The sequence below is a fragment of the Trachemys scripta genome, chromosome 21 (genome assembly GCF_013100865.1).
Source record: "Trachemys scripta elegans isolate TJP31775 chromosome 21, CAS_Tse_1.0, whole genome shotgun sequence".
NCBI lineage: Eukaryota > Metazoa > Chordata > Testudines > Emydidae > Trachemys > Trachemys scripta.
Window position 1 is genome coordinate 7,802,716 of NC_048318.1, and position 15,036 is coordinate 7,817,751.

Genomic DNA, 15,036 nt, shown 5'->3' on the forward strand with positions numbered 1-15,036 from the left:
AATACAACATAAATAAAATTTAAAAAGCCAGACCCTTGAGTCTGCCCATCCCAGGAACAGAGGAGCATGTCTATGTGATAAGAAGAGATGGTGACCAGGCACTGTGAAGGGCGAAAGCACTGATTTTGCTGTGGCCTCATGCGTTGCCTGAGCCCCGATACTTTTCAAAACCGCTTACATGCTTGTTGGATGGAGGGAATGCTTGGATTACACACTGTCTGGTTCCATTGTTGTCCATGGATCTCCAAGCTGGGCTGCTTCACAAAAGCAGAGGGGGAGGCAGAGGATTTTTGATTTAAACCTGCTCACTGGTCCATGGTGCAAACTTCGGCAGAAGGCGACAGGCAGTTAATCATCTGCATTCCCATCACCTGCTTCATCTCTGAAATATCCAGTAGACAGGGCACCTCTTCATTTGTACAGAAATGGGCCTCACAGTATTTGTTGGAATCTTTCTTTTACAGTATCTTTAAATGTGCCAATAGAGGTAGGCCCAGAACAAAATCCTGGATCCATGCATCCTCCAACGTTGGCTCTAAACTCTGTGGCTCCAGCCCAGCTCTATAATGAACCATTATTCATTAAAAAAGAGAGGGATACAGTAGATTTGTCTTCTTGGGTGAAATCCTAAGGACCTTTCTCAGTCTTTACACAGTTAGAACTCCCACTGACTTTAACAGGAGTTTGATTAAGCACAAACTGCATAAAGTCCTCTGGGTTTGCCCATAGCAAAGCCATAGGGTTTTTTTTTAGAAATAATAAAAATCTGTGTATGTCAACAGCTCCTTTCATCTGAAGGTCTTCAAAGCAAAGAGGAAGAATGGTCCAGTGGTCAGGGTGCTAGCCTGGCTTTGGGAAACCTGGGTTCAAATCCCTGCTCTGCCCACAGCCTATGTGTGGCTTAGTTCCCTATCTGTAAAATGGGGATAACAGCATCGTCGAACCGCACAGGAGTGGTGTGGAGGCGTCAATACGTTAAAGATTGTGAGGTGCTCAGGTAATGGGACCCAGATCAGGACCTAACATCAACAAAGCAGTGTGAAAGTAGTCTTGCTGGATCTATGTGAAGTAAGTAAATATTCAGGGTAGGAAATTGTTGCACAGAGAGATTAAATGATTTTTCTAAGCATCGCACAGTGAGTCAGTGGGAGCACCAAGAACAGAAGACACAGTTCCCAGATCTAACCCATATTGGGAGACTACACCTGGAGCGAGGTGTACTGGAACTGCCGTTCACAAACGGCTGCGATTTTGGATCTTTCATTCTGTCCGCTATCGATGGAGGTTCACGCTATTCAGATTCACGCTCAAGCGGATTCCACTCATGATGATGTGGTACCTCTGTGTATGGGTCCATGAGTCCCTCCTTCAAAATGTGTCCATTCACAGATAACTTTACAACAGAACTCATTCATCCTTCTGGGCAGCAGGCACTATGACAGGTCAAGAGCAGAGTACTAGATATAGTGGGGGGAAAGAAATGGGAGGGCCGGGTGCATAGAGGCATACAAGAGAGTGGTGACAGAGAGAGACATGAATTTTAATGGTGACTTTATTTGTATTCCATGTTACTTTTATCATTGTTTATTACTTAGACTGTGGTAGCATCCTCAATATGCTAACACTGAGGAAGGCCGAGGTCCCCAGAAGATGTCCAGTGCCACAAAAACTCATTGACAGATCCCACACTGGGGCCACATTCATCCTTGCTGTCACTCCATTGACGTCCATTCACCGAGGTTTCCATGTTCCACCTCTGTGATCTCTGCTGCTCCCTCGCTTGGTAACGTGCAAGTTAATTTGCATACCCACTGCTCGAAAAAGTAATGAAGTTGACTGGAGAGAATATAAACATGGGATTGTAGGTTGAGTGGGTTTATCCTCTGTCACTGACGTCTAACAAAGCTCTTTCTCTGGGTTATAAAAGTTGTTAAATACTGTACATGCTTTAAAAGGGACACAGTTGTATTCAGCTCAGATGCTTGAATGTTCTCCTGTCACATAAGGGGCTTGGGTTCGTGGGTTACCATAAGACTCCTGGAAGTTGCAGTGAAACAGGAGCACTCTGATTTTGTAGTCATGGGTAGAGGCAGTTAGTGACAGTGACTGCTAACAAGATGATATGATGGTGATGTGGATGAGGGAAAGGAAGAGAGGATGCTTGCAATGGGTAAACTTTAGGAAGCTGAAAGGTTCTCTTTGGATGAGTGTCCTGATCTTTTTTTTTTTTTTTTTTCTTTTTTGAAACTGTCTGCCTGGAATACTTGGGAGAACAGGAGATATTTTCTCTTTCCTGCTTCCAGAAACAGTGAGAGACTAGCTCCCTTCACCCTTTGTTCTCCTGGCTGCAGGGAAATGGAGATCTCTGGGGGAAATGAAAAATAAGGTTTTGCTGGGGGAGAAAAGAGATTTGAAGTTTCCAAAAAAGTTTGAGTTGATATTTGGACAAAAGTTTGAGGCTGTAATTAAGCTGGCTTGTATGCACTTCGTAAAAGGCAGCTTCGGGATGAATGAAGGGGCCCAAAGAGCCGCTTGGGAATGGACTGAGAGGAGCACAAGCCATGTAACTGTAAAGTAATTGAGAATCTTTTTGGAAATCCTCTTGAACTGATCTGAGGCTCAGGTAGAATTTTAGATGGAACAAGAAGCCCTGAGCACAGCAGGCAAAGTGCTGACGTTCTCCTCCTGGGAGGCCAGTGCTACTGGGTCTCCGAAACTGCTGCTCACAGCAAAGCTAAAAAAAGAAAAGGGCAGACAGAAAAGCGGCAGTGGGCGAGCGTAGCCACGAGAGGCGATGTGCTAATGAATCATTCTTCTCCTTCCCCTCAGGTGCTCCGTGGATAACAGAGTCACTCGAGTGGCCTGGCTGAATCGTAGCAGCATCCTCTACGCTGGCAATGACAAATGGTGTTTGGACCCCCGGGTGGTGCTCATGTCCAACACCAAAACCGAGTACAGCATCCAGATCCGGGATGTGGACGTGTATGATGAGGGGCCCTACACCTGCTCCGTGCAGACAGACAATCACCCCAAAACGTCACGGGTGCATCTCATTGTGCAAGGTAAGGCCCAGGGGAGACAGGCCTTCTTGGGCCGCTAGGAGTTTATTGCCCTGCTTCCTCGGTTTCTCGTCTCCCATCTCTCCTGGTTCCTTTTCCCAGTGGCCCCTTGCAACTCCTCTTCCCAATTGTCACAATGACCTTCATTCCCTGTTCCCTTGTCCCCGTAGCTCCATCCTAGTCTCCCTCTTCCCAAACAACAGCATCTCCCTTCCCATTCCACCAGCTGCCTTTGCTCTTTACCAGCCGGGGCTCGCCCACACAGCCTGCCCATCTGGCCTAAAGCTGAGTCCAAGTGTCGTGGTGGTGGTTTTTAGCCCCAAGTGGAACAGGATCGTGAGGACCAGGCAGTCCAAGCAGAATTGTGCAAAGTCCATGGGTTTTATTTTTTTCTGGGAAGATGGGACAGGCGTTGCCTAGCCTCTGAATAGGCATCAGGCCTCAACCTCATCTGCTCAAGAGTGTGACACAGACCCTGTTCAAACCATTATTTTCTCACGCTGGAGGGAAACAGCAAAGCAAATTATGTCTGAAGTAGTGGAAAGAGGATGAGAGGGAGGAGAGCAAGCAAACACATCCGTGCTGGGAGAAAGAAATGAGCATCAGACCCATCTGTGTGTGTTGAGAGCAGATTTGTGTGCTCTGCGGGGGTTTTGGGAATTCTCTGTGTAGGGAGGATGTTTGTATTGGAGAGTTGTGTTTTCTATGTGTGCACTCACTAGTGTGTGCATGTACGCTAGTCAGGCTGCGTGTGCTCACTTGTGTGTCCATACGTCCACTCTCTCATAGAGTCACATCACAATGTACAGTAAACACAGCACATGGGAGTCACGGGCCCGCAATCTTCCTCCACATTTGCCATCTTCACACAGCTTTGAGAAGCATCATTCTGTGTCCCATCCAGTCAGTGACATCATCAGACCACACCTGCCTCAGGTGCCCCCTGGCACCAGTCCCTCCAAAACTTGCTTCTGCAATCTTCCTCCACTCAGCTGACCCACGTGGCCCACAGACAAGTCATCTTTGTTTGATCACCTTAATGATATCAGAAATCACTCCAGTTCTGCTATACATTTGGGCGATTACCTTCTCGTTAGTCATATGCGAGGTCTAGCTAATGTGCAACAATCACCTGTAGCATCTCAATTTGAAGGCAGAAAACCTCTTAACATCCTGCTCCCTTAGCATCCACGTCTCACAGGCACATAGCAAGAGGCTGAAGACGAGACTCTACCATTTCGTTTTACACTTCATGGTAATACCTTTGCTTCTCCAAAGTTGTCTGAGTATTGCTGGAGCCGCAGTCTTGAGTCTGATTTCTGTGTTGGATGGCTGAACGATGTGTAGTGTATCTTGTAGTCATACGACCCAAGTGTCTGAAGTGTTCAACACACTGTATATCCTTAGATTTGAGTAGGAATAGCTTTGGCTTTTCAACACACTTAGATGTCACCATTCTCTTTGTCTTTCCATGTGAGCTCTTTAGACCTAACTTTTCTGCTTCTACCACTATAGTTTTCTACCAATTTTTTCAGTGTTTCTTGCAGTGATCCAATCAGGTCCATTTTATTCCTGAAGCATAGATGACTAATTTTTCATGCACCAATGGGTATACTCTCTTGTATGTTTCCATCAGAGGCAATTCTTAAAATGTCTTCAACATCACGGTTGAAGAGCGAGAGTGATAGCATGCAGCCCAGTTTAACACCTATCCCCAATAATCCAACTACTTTGCTCACAGCCCACAAACACCAGAGCTGTCATTTTTCCACAGATATTTTCTATCAGTTTTATTCCATTTTCCTCAACAAGCTGCAGGATTGCCCCAAGAGGTTTGTGCCATATGTTGTCAAATGCCTCCACAAAATCCACAAAGACATGTACTACCTTCCCATCATTCTCCAGCATTTTGGCACGTAGCACATGCAGATTGAATATTTGCTCCACTGTAGCTCTTTTGGGTCTTAACCTTGTTCTTCAGCCAGAAAGTTCTCTGTCTTGGGCACAGTTCTCTTCAGAATGAGACGCAGAAGTATTTTGTTACGGCATGTCAATAATGAGATGAAGTCATTTCCACAAACAACAGAGTGCCCCTTTTTATTAATAAGAACCATCAGGGACTATGTCCAAGTCTTGGGGCATCTTCCAGCTTCCCAAATCACATTGGCAAACTTATGGTGTGCTTGGATGAGTACCTCTCAGCCATGTTTAATTAGTTCTGCTTCTATGTTATCTACTCCATTGCTTTGTCAGTGACCGCACTGCATCCTCAACTGTGACATAGGAGGAGGTTCACCAGGACAAGTCAAGCTTCCTGTGTAGCTTGCCCCTGCCTCTTTCACTTCCAACTTAGAATTTGTTTCGTTCATGTTCTTAGCAATACCTACCCAAAGTGTTGGGTGAAACAATATTTTTTCCTGACAGGGAAACCTTTTGAAAGGGTCTTAATGGTTTCATAGGCCTTCCTAGGGGCATTTGCTGCAAAGGAGTTCTGTATATTGAAGCACTCTTGTTCAAGCTAGTCTTCTTTTGTCACTTTAATCAGTGAACCTATTTCTTGTGTTAAACGAGAATATTGCTCTCTTGCTGTTTCGTCGGTCTTCCTTTGTGCTCTTAACTCCCTTTGTTGATCACATAACTCAATAATCTTCTCCGTGATCCAAGGTTTCTTCTTTAGGATCCATTTCCCCAGAAGACCATCCATAGTCTCTGTAATGCAGCAGGAGACGATGTGCTGTGCCTGACCTGTGCTTGGAGCTTTTGTTTAATCATCCTCTTAAATTCCACTTGTGCTCGACAGACTTTCAGTTAGTCAGCATTATAATGGACTCCGAGGTACTTGCTGCTCTTTTCTTGTTTTCCAGTTTGTTCTTTATGTTGGCCAGTACTAATTTATGATCAGATCCTATGTCGGCCTTCTTGAAGGATGGATTCCCCACCCCACTGAGACGACCTCTCTCCGAGGCCATGACGAAGGCGATCTTGTTCTGAGTCCACAAATGCAATCATGTCCAAGTCCCTCTTCTTGCCGGTTTGTGCTTGAACAAAGTCTTCACTGCGACTGAGTCATTTCTAGTTGCACGTTGCATGAGTCACAGTCCTCTGTTGTTTGTCTCGGTGTAGCTAAATGTCCCAACGCAGCTGCACCATTCTGCGTAACTCTCAGGACCAGTGCAAGCATTCCAATTACCCTATATCATTAAGCTGTCTCTGTGGTGAACCACTGCTAGCTCCTGCTCGATGTTGCGGTAGAATTTCTCAACCTCTTCACCACCACAGTCACTAGTTGGGGTTTAGCACTGTAAAACACTTACGTTATAGGGATGGGCTGACAAGCTGAGGGTCATCAACCTGCTACTGACCGGTTTGTACGCCATCAGGTAGCAGGCTGATCGGCTTCCTGATTAGCAGCACAACCCAATGTGTGCCTACTATTCAGGCCATATGTGCATGCACGTTCTTCAGAACGTACAGCTAAATTCAGTGCCTTGCATGGTGACAGGTTTCATCATGAAACCTGTCACCATGCAAGGCTCTTCAGAACGTGTGTACTCACCAGTGTTTTATATGTGCACGTGTGTCTGTGCTGAAGGAACCTGTGTGGGTGTGTATTGGGCAGGAAGGAGTGTGCATGATGCGATGTGTGCGAAACGTTGCTGTTTTAGCTGAGGACAGTCTGGGTGAGGATTAATGGAAAACTTCTAATCCCTTGCTAGCAGTCTTTTCTCTCCGAGTTGGATGGGAGCCCTTTTAGCATGACACACCAGCCTGAGTATTGGAATCTCATCTCGGGCTAATTTTCAAATGCTGATGGGTGTATTGATTTGGCAACAAGCTGGGTTAAAAAGGCATTGGTCCGGTACACAGAGTTGCGTTGTGCTAATCCGCTGTCGATATGCTGGGGCTGAGCGTTATTGACAGCCTAATGAATAGAAGGCCAAAAAGATTTCAGAGCTTTTTTTCCCCCCTCCTCCCTCCTTCTCCTTCCTTTTAAAGCAATCAAGCAAACTAAACAGAGCCGGACTTTCCCCATCTCCGTGAGCTGTGAAATGGAAAGCGGATGCATCGCCACCCCAAATTCTTGCTGTTTATCTTGCCATCTGTTATCACCTGCCTGAGTTTCTTAAGCTGAATTGGTCGCCTGAAAGCTCTGGAGTTGCTATCAGGCACCGAGGTGACGCAACACAATTCTATTGGATCCATCCTGATTCTGCTGCCAGGTTTCCTGACGTAACTTTCTCCATATCCGTAGCATCCAGCCCCCTCTCTCCATTGTGTTGGATACCAAGATCAAATCCTGTCTTATTTCTCTAGAGCATCATTCCAAAGCACTGGAGGATCCTCAAGCGGTTCACAAATGATGGGCCTAGTCTTGCAAGGCGCTGAGCACCCTCAGCTCTCATTGTGGTCGGCTGGAGTTGAGGGTATTCAGTACCTTGTAGAATCAGGCCTTATGTTTTCTATAGGAATCACTTAGCTCATCGTCAAAAGGCGGCCACTGCTGGGGTGGAATGCAGCAACAGTTTAACAGCCCGCAGCAGTGCCACATAGCTGCTTAGGGCAGGAAGTGAAGAAGAATTGTATCCAATTAAAAGTACAAGGGAGGCAGACTGTAGTGATCAGAGTAGAATTCAGCCAGGATGTCGGGACTAACAGGTCTTGCCCTTGGAAAACGTGTCCTATAATAATATGACCCAGTATAACCTGCCTGTGGTCCAGTGTCAGACCTACTGTCAGTGCTGAGTCCATCTGTGGGACCCAATGCCATGGCCTCTGGTGTCCTGCCTGGACAGCTCACTCCCAAGCCAACTTTTTTATTAAACTAAAATGAGGAAGAGGGGGATTCATCTCCAGTCTCGGGAAACAAACCCAAACCCAGCCGTGAGCCAGCTTCTGGACAGCAAGGGCTGCAGATCCCGGGAAGAGCAAACAGCTGCTTTTCCGACTGCAGAATGTGAGCATCTCCTGTCGTTCTGTGACGTTTATTTGGAAGGGTCCAAAAGGAGAGGTGGGCCGGGTGTTCAGTCCCTGTTTTCTAGTCCTCTCCCTTTATGGAATTTTGGCATTTCTGCTTCTGGTTGAGGTCAGGTCAGGAAGCACCAGCGCTGCTGTGAAAATGGAAACAGTTATCTGAGCTGGTGATGATAACACCTGAGCCACTTTGTCCATCCCTCCCCCCCCCCCCCCCGAGCTTTCACCCATGTGACTCCTTTTGGAGACCAGGCCTTGAAATCTCCCCAGACTGGCTGAACTCTAGCCCTTCCACATCTCGTTCTCAAACCTTCTGAAGACTTTAGCAGACTCTGTGCGGGACATGGGGGAAGGGATAGCTCAGTGGTTTGAGCATTGGCCTGCTAAAGCCAGGGGTGTGAGTTCTGGGGGAGGGATAGCTCAGTGGTTTGAGCATTGGCCTGCTAAATCTAGGGTTGTGAGATCAATCCTTGAGGGGGCCATTTAGGGATCTGGGATAAAAATCTGTCTGGGGGTTGGTCCTGCTTTGAGCAGGGGGTTGGACTAGATGACTCCTGAGGTCCCTTCCAACTCTGATATTCTATGTTTTGAGAGCAGTGGAGTCCCATCTCGGCTAACTAATAATGTCCCATTGCTGGGGTTAACTGCACGGAAATTACTCAAATTTTAAATACGATCAGTTAAGGTAATAGCCTGAAACAAATGATAAGACCAGGTGGCCACAACCAAAGCTCTAGGACATAGGAGAGGGTCTTTGGGCAAAATTTTGGAATTGAGTGCACCAGGACCTTATGTTCTTATGACCTCTCAAGAAGCCGTTGAATTCTGCTCTGAGTCAGGCTATATTCTCTTAAGGATCCAACCTTCTAGAGCCATGAGATCTTCCACTTCTGACTGGGATGTCCGCTTCCTCCACCTCCTCTGAGATCCTGTGATTTATGCATGTAATCCAGGGATACGCAATGAAGTTGCCTTAGTGGGGTAGCCAAGTGTAAGGTATCCTGGAACATTGCAGCAGGAAGAGGGTATGGTACCTATTTAGTGCTGGGTTGACAGTCTTGGAGGCGGAAAGCCTCCTATAGAAATGCAAAAGAAAGACTGCAAAAGAAAGGGCTTCAGCAGGAATAGCAAATCCCACCACCAAGGAGCCTCAGCCCATATCAGGAGGGAATGACCCTGTCATGAAAAGATAGTTCAGCCCCTGTCCCATCTGCTTGAAATGCCAGCAAGGGAGCTAACTAACACCCTGCATGGTGGTGAGCTCTGTGATGTGGACGCTTGTCCATGAAGAGCCAGATGACAATCCACCAAACTCAGGTCACCCAGGCCACTGAACAGTAACTCACCTTTTCAAAAGTGGCCACTGGTTACGGGGGCCTCAGTTTTGTGGCAGTCAACTGAAGACACCATGGACCTGATTTTTAGGGGTGCTGGACACCTGCTGCTCCCACTGACTTCCACTGGGGATGTGGGCACTCCAAAGCAACTCTGAGACTCAAGCTGGGCCCCCAAAAATTAAAACACGCAAATTCAGTGGCCACTTTAAAACACGTTGACGGCTGGTTGTTCATGAACTGGGCTGGTTGCAAACCAACAAGCGAGGTGCAAAGTGTTAGAGGATCTTAGCACCCACAGCTCCACCTGACTTTATCAGAGTGATGGATCTCGGGAGTTCTGTGCCCCATCCACAGCTTTGTGACTCATCAGATCTCCTTTCACTTTTGTTCGAGCTTCACTGAAACTAAACTGCAGGATCAATGGTGCCTTTTCATTACTGGTACTGAAATGGACTGTTCAGGGGAGGCTGCCTTTCTTTTACTTGACCAAGTGTGTTTGGGTTTCAGTGAAATCTCCTACAGATTGTACCTGTTGAGCATGGTTTCTTCTCAGGGAAAGTTCCGCCGTGCATAGATGGACTGTGTTAAATAGAATCAAGAGGCAACCGGTGCAAAAGACTTCATCTCCTGGGCTCCTGGCAATGTTTTGGGTAGTCAGGATCAGAGGGCTCCGAGTGGAGAGGGATTTGGGGTGAGGAACGACCAGAGGATATGCCACAAAAACGTAATTGCCCCCCGGAATCCTGGAAGAGACTCATTTGCAAAATGGAAGGCCACAGCTCCTCATCTATGAGATACCACGCAGAGGAACCTGGCATGGCTCTCTGAGTTCTGAATAAGGGGACTTCACACACAACCCGCTAGCCTTTGGGACACAACAGCTTTCCTTCCTTTCATCTTCACGTTCCCCTTGCAGGTCTAATTAATGAGCAAATACTTCCAAGCTCTGCCTGCTCCTTTCAGCCACCTGGGTGGTTGCTGCACTCTCCGGGGCACGCGCCTTGGTCTGGGGATCCCAAACAAACCTGCCTCTGGCCCCTACTGTGTCTCAGCCTTAGCCCCCACCTGCTCACCCTGGTCCCCATAGGACTCTTAAACTATTTAAGTCTTGCAAACACAGCCCTTCCAGGGGCTACCAAGGGGAGGGGGAAGGATGGCATCTGGAAAGCTCTATTTATATATGTAACAGTCCCTCTCCTCTGCCTGCAAAAGGCTCCTGCAGCCTTGTAAGATGCGGTAAAGAAAGTGGGCCTTATCTAGGTACTGGAAACAGAAGGGTGAGGGAAGTACCGCCTTGGCTGGGGTTGCATTTCACTTAGACACCACATTTGCATGATAGAAAACAAGGGAATTTTAGTGCTTCAGACAAACCAAAAAGGGGATATTAGCACTTTTCCATCTCTTTATCAGTTTCCCTGGCCCTATCTGACTCTTTCTGTTGTCGCTAGAGCAACTAATCACTCCCTCCCCCTTTGTTTGGTGAAAATGAGTTTTCCCACTCCTTCCTGGGTCGTGTTAATCTGCAAATCCTGCCATTGTTTGATAGTTAATTACCTGCTTGCTGGAGTTGCGGGCTGTGTGGCTCAGGTGGAAGGGGGAAGCGCTGAGATCTTACCCAGCCGTAGGAAAGCAAGCGGCACAGAGCCAGGGCGCTTCTCCCCACATATGGCACCGATGCGGTCCTGCGGGATGGAGGCCCGCAGCCCCATGAGCCTCTCTGCAAGGTGTGCGCCGTGTAGATAATGGGACCGTTGGGCCTACGGCGTGTTCACGTCGCCTTGTATTTCCTTTGTGTGTCTGTTTGGATTCAAACACTGAACTCTGCCCAATTAATTTTCCTTTGGTGGCGTCAGCCCCTTTTCTTCACATGAGAATAAGAATAACTTCTAAGGCCTCACTCCTCCCGCCTCACTTGTACGGGTGTAAATCAGGACTAACCCCATCGCAACCCATGTGGCATGGTTGTGAAAACCGCATAAGTGGGGAAAGAGTCAGGCCCTCGCTTTCTGGCCACTTGGGCCCCAGGCGTCTGGGTTGCTTGCAGGGGAACTGAACGCAGAATCTGTGCCTGGCGTCATGCCTGAGCCAGAGCAGAACCTGAAATCCCAGCACCTCACTGACGGCTGCCATGTACAGAAGAGTCAAGCCCAGCGAGCCTATGCCACTGGTAGGGAAAGGGGCCCTGCAGGACCCCACTGCTGGGCTCTGGGGGATGGCTAAGGCAGAGGGGCAGAGAATTGCAAAGCCACGGGCCCTTATGTGGATGATGCCTCCCACTCCAGATTGCAATGGACGTCATTCAGCAGGCCCGGCTCCCCAGAGCTCATGTGAGATAGGTGGCTTTAGCTGTTGAAAGTCCTGTTGGAGAAGAGGCAGCTGGCCGGGATCTAGTAGCACTGAGTCACCCCAGTGAAGGCTGTGAAGCGATCACCCCAGGGCATTCTGCAATAGCTGCCGTCCGAGTGGATTTCAAGAACGTGATGGTCACAGCACGGTGAGGTCTGGAGGCCGAGGCAACTGTGACTATGTCGGCAATCCACAGGAAAATTACAGCCTCAAATTCAGTCGGGAACACTGATACAGCTGCTGGTTGGGGGCCCTGCACTAGACAGGGCTGCTACTGAACCAGACGAGAATATCTAGGTAAAGTCATTCCAGTTTCTTATATAGTTTGAGCTGTCACCAGCTCTTTCACATCCAACACGGCAGTCCTGGCCAGGCGCTGGGATAGTGATGAAATAGAGCCAATGTGATCGGGTGAGGCAGTATGGCCTAACTCTCGCCTTTCGGTCTATGTGCTTATACCTTGCTCTTCACTGTGGTATCTAAACGCTTAGATCGAGCTATTGGGAACGTACCTGTGAGATGGGAGGTGTTACCCTCCTCTCCGCGGGGTGTCACATCCACAGCGAGCAGCCCCTTTCTCCACAGTCATCTCTGGCCTTGTCTAACCAACATCATTTCTGGCTTTGTGCCCGTCGCTGACTACAGCCTCTGCTTTGCCGGTCCCTGCTAGCGCTGCTTCTATTCAGGTTCCCTCTCTTGGCGTGTAAGTCCCAGGGAAGAATTTCCAGGCACAGAACAACGAACCTGCGCAATAAGCTACCGGAGAATGTGATAGAAGCTCGAAGTGTTAATAGCTCCAGGAGACACCTGCATTTGTTGCTACCAGAGGAAAGGACTGGATGGAGGGATATGGTGTTAAGAGAGGCCAAGATAAAACCCATCTATCCCAGAGGGGTTGTGGTAGCCAGGGTTCAAATTAGGGCCCATGATGTTAGAGGAGGTGCACTTCATTATTATTAGTAGTATTTATTATTATTGTAGTGCCTAGAGTCCGCAATCAAGATCAGGGCACGCTCCATTGGTCTAGAGTCTGTACAAACACATGGGAAGAGACACAGTCCCTGCCCCAAAGAGCTTACAAACTAAATAGACAGGCCAGACAACAGGTGGGAGGAGGAAGAAATGCACAGTGAGATTAAGTGACTTGCCCACTCACAGAGGTGGAATTCCTACAGTGACAGAAATCCCCTTTCATCACTGGAGGCTGCATTTGTGCTACAGATTTACAGTGGTCTATCTACAGCGCCGGATCTCGGTTGCTCTAGTGCCCATGTTGTGTCTAGCTGTGTCTAGTTGTGTCTAGTGTAGACATAGCATTGCCTAGAATTTAAAGTTATTAGAAGATGTTAGCAAATATCTTCTAAGGATGTGTCTACACTGCAAAAAGGTGTGTTATTATCTTGGGTTAGCTAACCCATGTTAGCTGACTTTGGTTACAATAGCAGTGAAAACACAACAACTCTGCTTTTAAGCTGGGTTAGCTACTCAAACTCAAGCTGATAGGGCAGCCTGGCCTTGAGCTCAAGCTGCTAACCTAAGTTAAAAGCAGAGTTGCTGTATCTTCACTGCTATTGTAACCCAAGACAACTAAGCCAAGTTAAGAAAACATTTTTTTTGCAGGGTAGACATACCATAACACTCAAGAGCAGACAAGGCAGTGTATAACACATGATAAATACTGGAAATAAAGAGTGGAAATAAGTTGTCCATTTTTAACAGTGAGGTTAATTAACCATTGGAACAGTTTACCAAGGGTTGTGGTGGATTCTCCGTCACTGACATTTTAAATCAAGTTGGGATGTTTTGCTCAAAGATCTGTTCTAGGAATTATTTTGGGGCAGTTCTCTGGCCTGTGTTATACAGGAGGTCAGACTAGATGATCACAATGGTCCCTTCCGGCCTCGAAATCTATGAATCTATAAATAAACTAGTGGCACTAAACCCTAATGGGGAACCTATGCTGTAATTTGCCCCGTTTAACCTTTGTTAAAGTACGCGCTGCCTAGTCTACACTATACATTTAAAATGTTAGATTGTGTTAGCTAATATCTTTTCTTGTTGTTGTTGTTTGTTTAGAATGTGTATCACAGTAGTGCACAGGAGCCTCAGTCATGGACGAGGACCATATTGTGCTAGACGTTGTACAAACAGAACAAAAAGTCGGTTCCCAATCCAACACGTTTACATTCTTGTGATGGGGCATCTGCCCCATACTGGGCTCTAAGGGGTTAATAGAGCCCTAGGGAGGCTGCACAGGAGGCAGCCAATCAGAGAAGGGCTGAAGGGAACAGCCAATCAGGCCCATATAAAAAGGGAGCTGCAGGGCAGAGGAGGGCAGTTCTCTGCTGGGAGCCCAGGGAGGAAGAACTGTGTCTCTGGAGGACTGAGAGAACTGCCAGCACCCTGGACAGAGCAGTGCTGCGAGCAGGGACCAGGGGAGCGAGAGACAGCTCCTGACTGGATGCTGGGGTTTGCAGGCTGAGGTCCTGAGGCAAAAGCAAAGAGGATGCTGGGGCCACAAGGAAGTGGCCAGACAATTTGCTGCAGTAGCCACTAAGGGAAGTGGCTGAACAATGGACTGCAGATCTCCCAGAAATGGGAAGCACAGTGTGTGGCACAGCCAGAGGGCTGTATCACTGAAGTGGATGCCGTGGTCCTTGGAGAGACGTGGGTCCTAGAGCAGGAGTGACGGCGGTGAGGCACCACCTGAAGAGAGCACACTAACATGCGGAGCTAATCCCCAAGACAGCCAGCGGGAGGCGCCAGAGTGGTGAGTGAACCCCGTTAAAAAACTAAATACAAATAATCATAGAAATGTAGGGTTGTAAGGGACCTCAAGAAGTCATCAAGTCCAGCCATCTGTTGCTGAGGCAGGACCAAGTAAACCCTGCCTTTAGATCTCAACCTACTCAAGGGTAGGGGCATACGCTGGTCTACCTACATCAGTGTCATTACATCAGGACACATTAATGAAGAAAAGGCATCTTAACTCCCTTACATCCACCTGGACTTCATTGCACCCTCTTACTGATGTGTAACTTACTCATTACCTCCGACTTGGTGATATCTGCAACATCGTTGTTATTTCCATGGCAACAGGCTGGAATATCATTCGCTCAGGATTATGAATGTGCAGCATTTGATCTGGGCTGGGAAGGGAGGAAGTTTTTTACTTGCAAATGTAATTCACCATGCTCACTAATATTCATCCAGGGGTGTTTGGCCTGAGCACAGGACGGGCAGCTAGGCACCCCGGAGGACTGCCCCAGGCTCCGATATTGACTCCCTTTTTGGCCTTGGCCAAGTCACTTGACCTCTCTCCA

At 47.8% G+C, this 15,036-nt stretch overlaps 1 protein-coding gene across 7 annotated transcripts in view; it reads left to right on the forward strand.

Annotated features, from left to right (window-relative positions):
* NTM (neurotrimin) overlaps positions 1–15,036 on the forward strand; it is a 676,988-nt gene that overhangs the window by 548,946 nt on the left and 113,006 nt on the right. For all 7 annotated transcript variants that reach the window (XR_004643653.1, XM_034754499.1, XM_034754500.1 and 4 more), the window contains one exon: positions 2,830–3,062. Coding sequence is in view for 6 of the 7 variants with exons in the window: in XM_034754499.1 (XP_034610390.1) it covers positions 2,830–3,062 (233 nt within the window). In the remaining variant the exon portion in view is untranslated. The remainder of the gene's footprint in view (positions 1–2,829; positions 3,063–15,036) is intronic.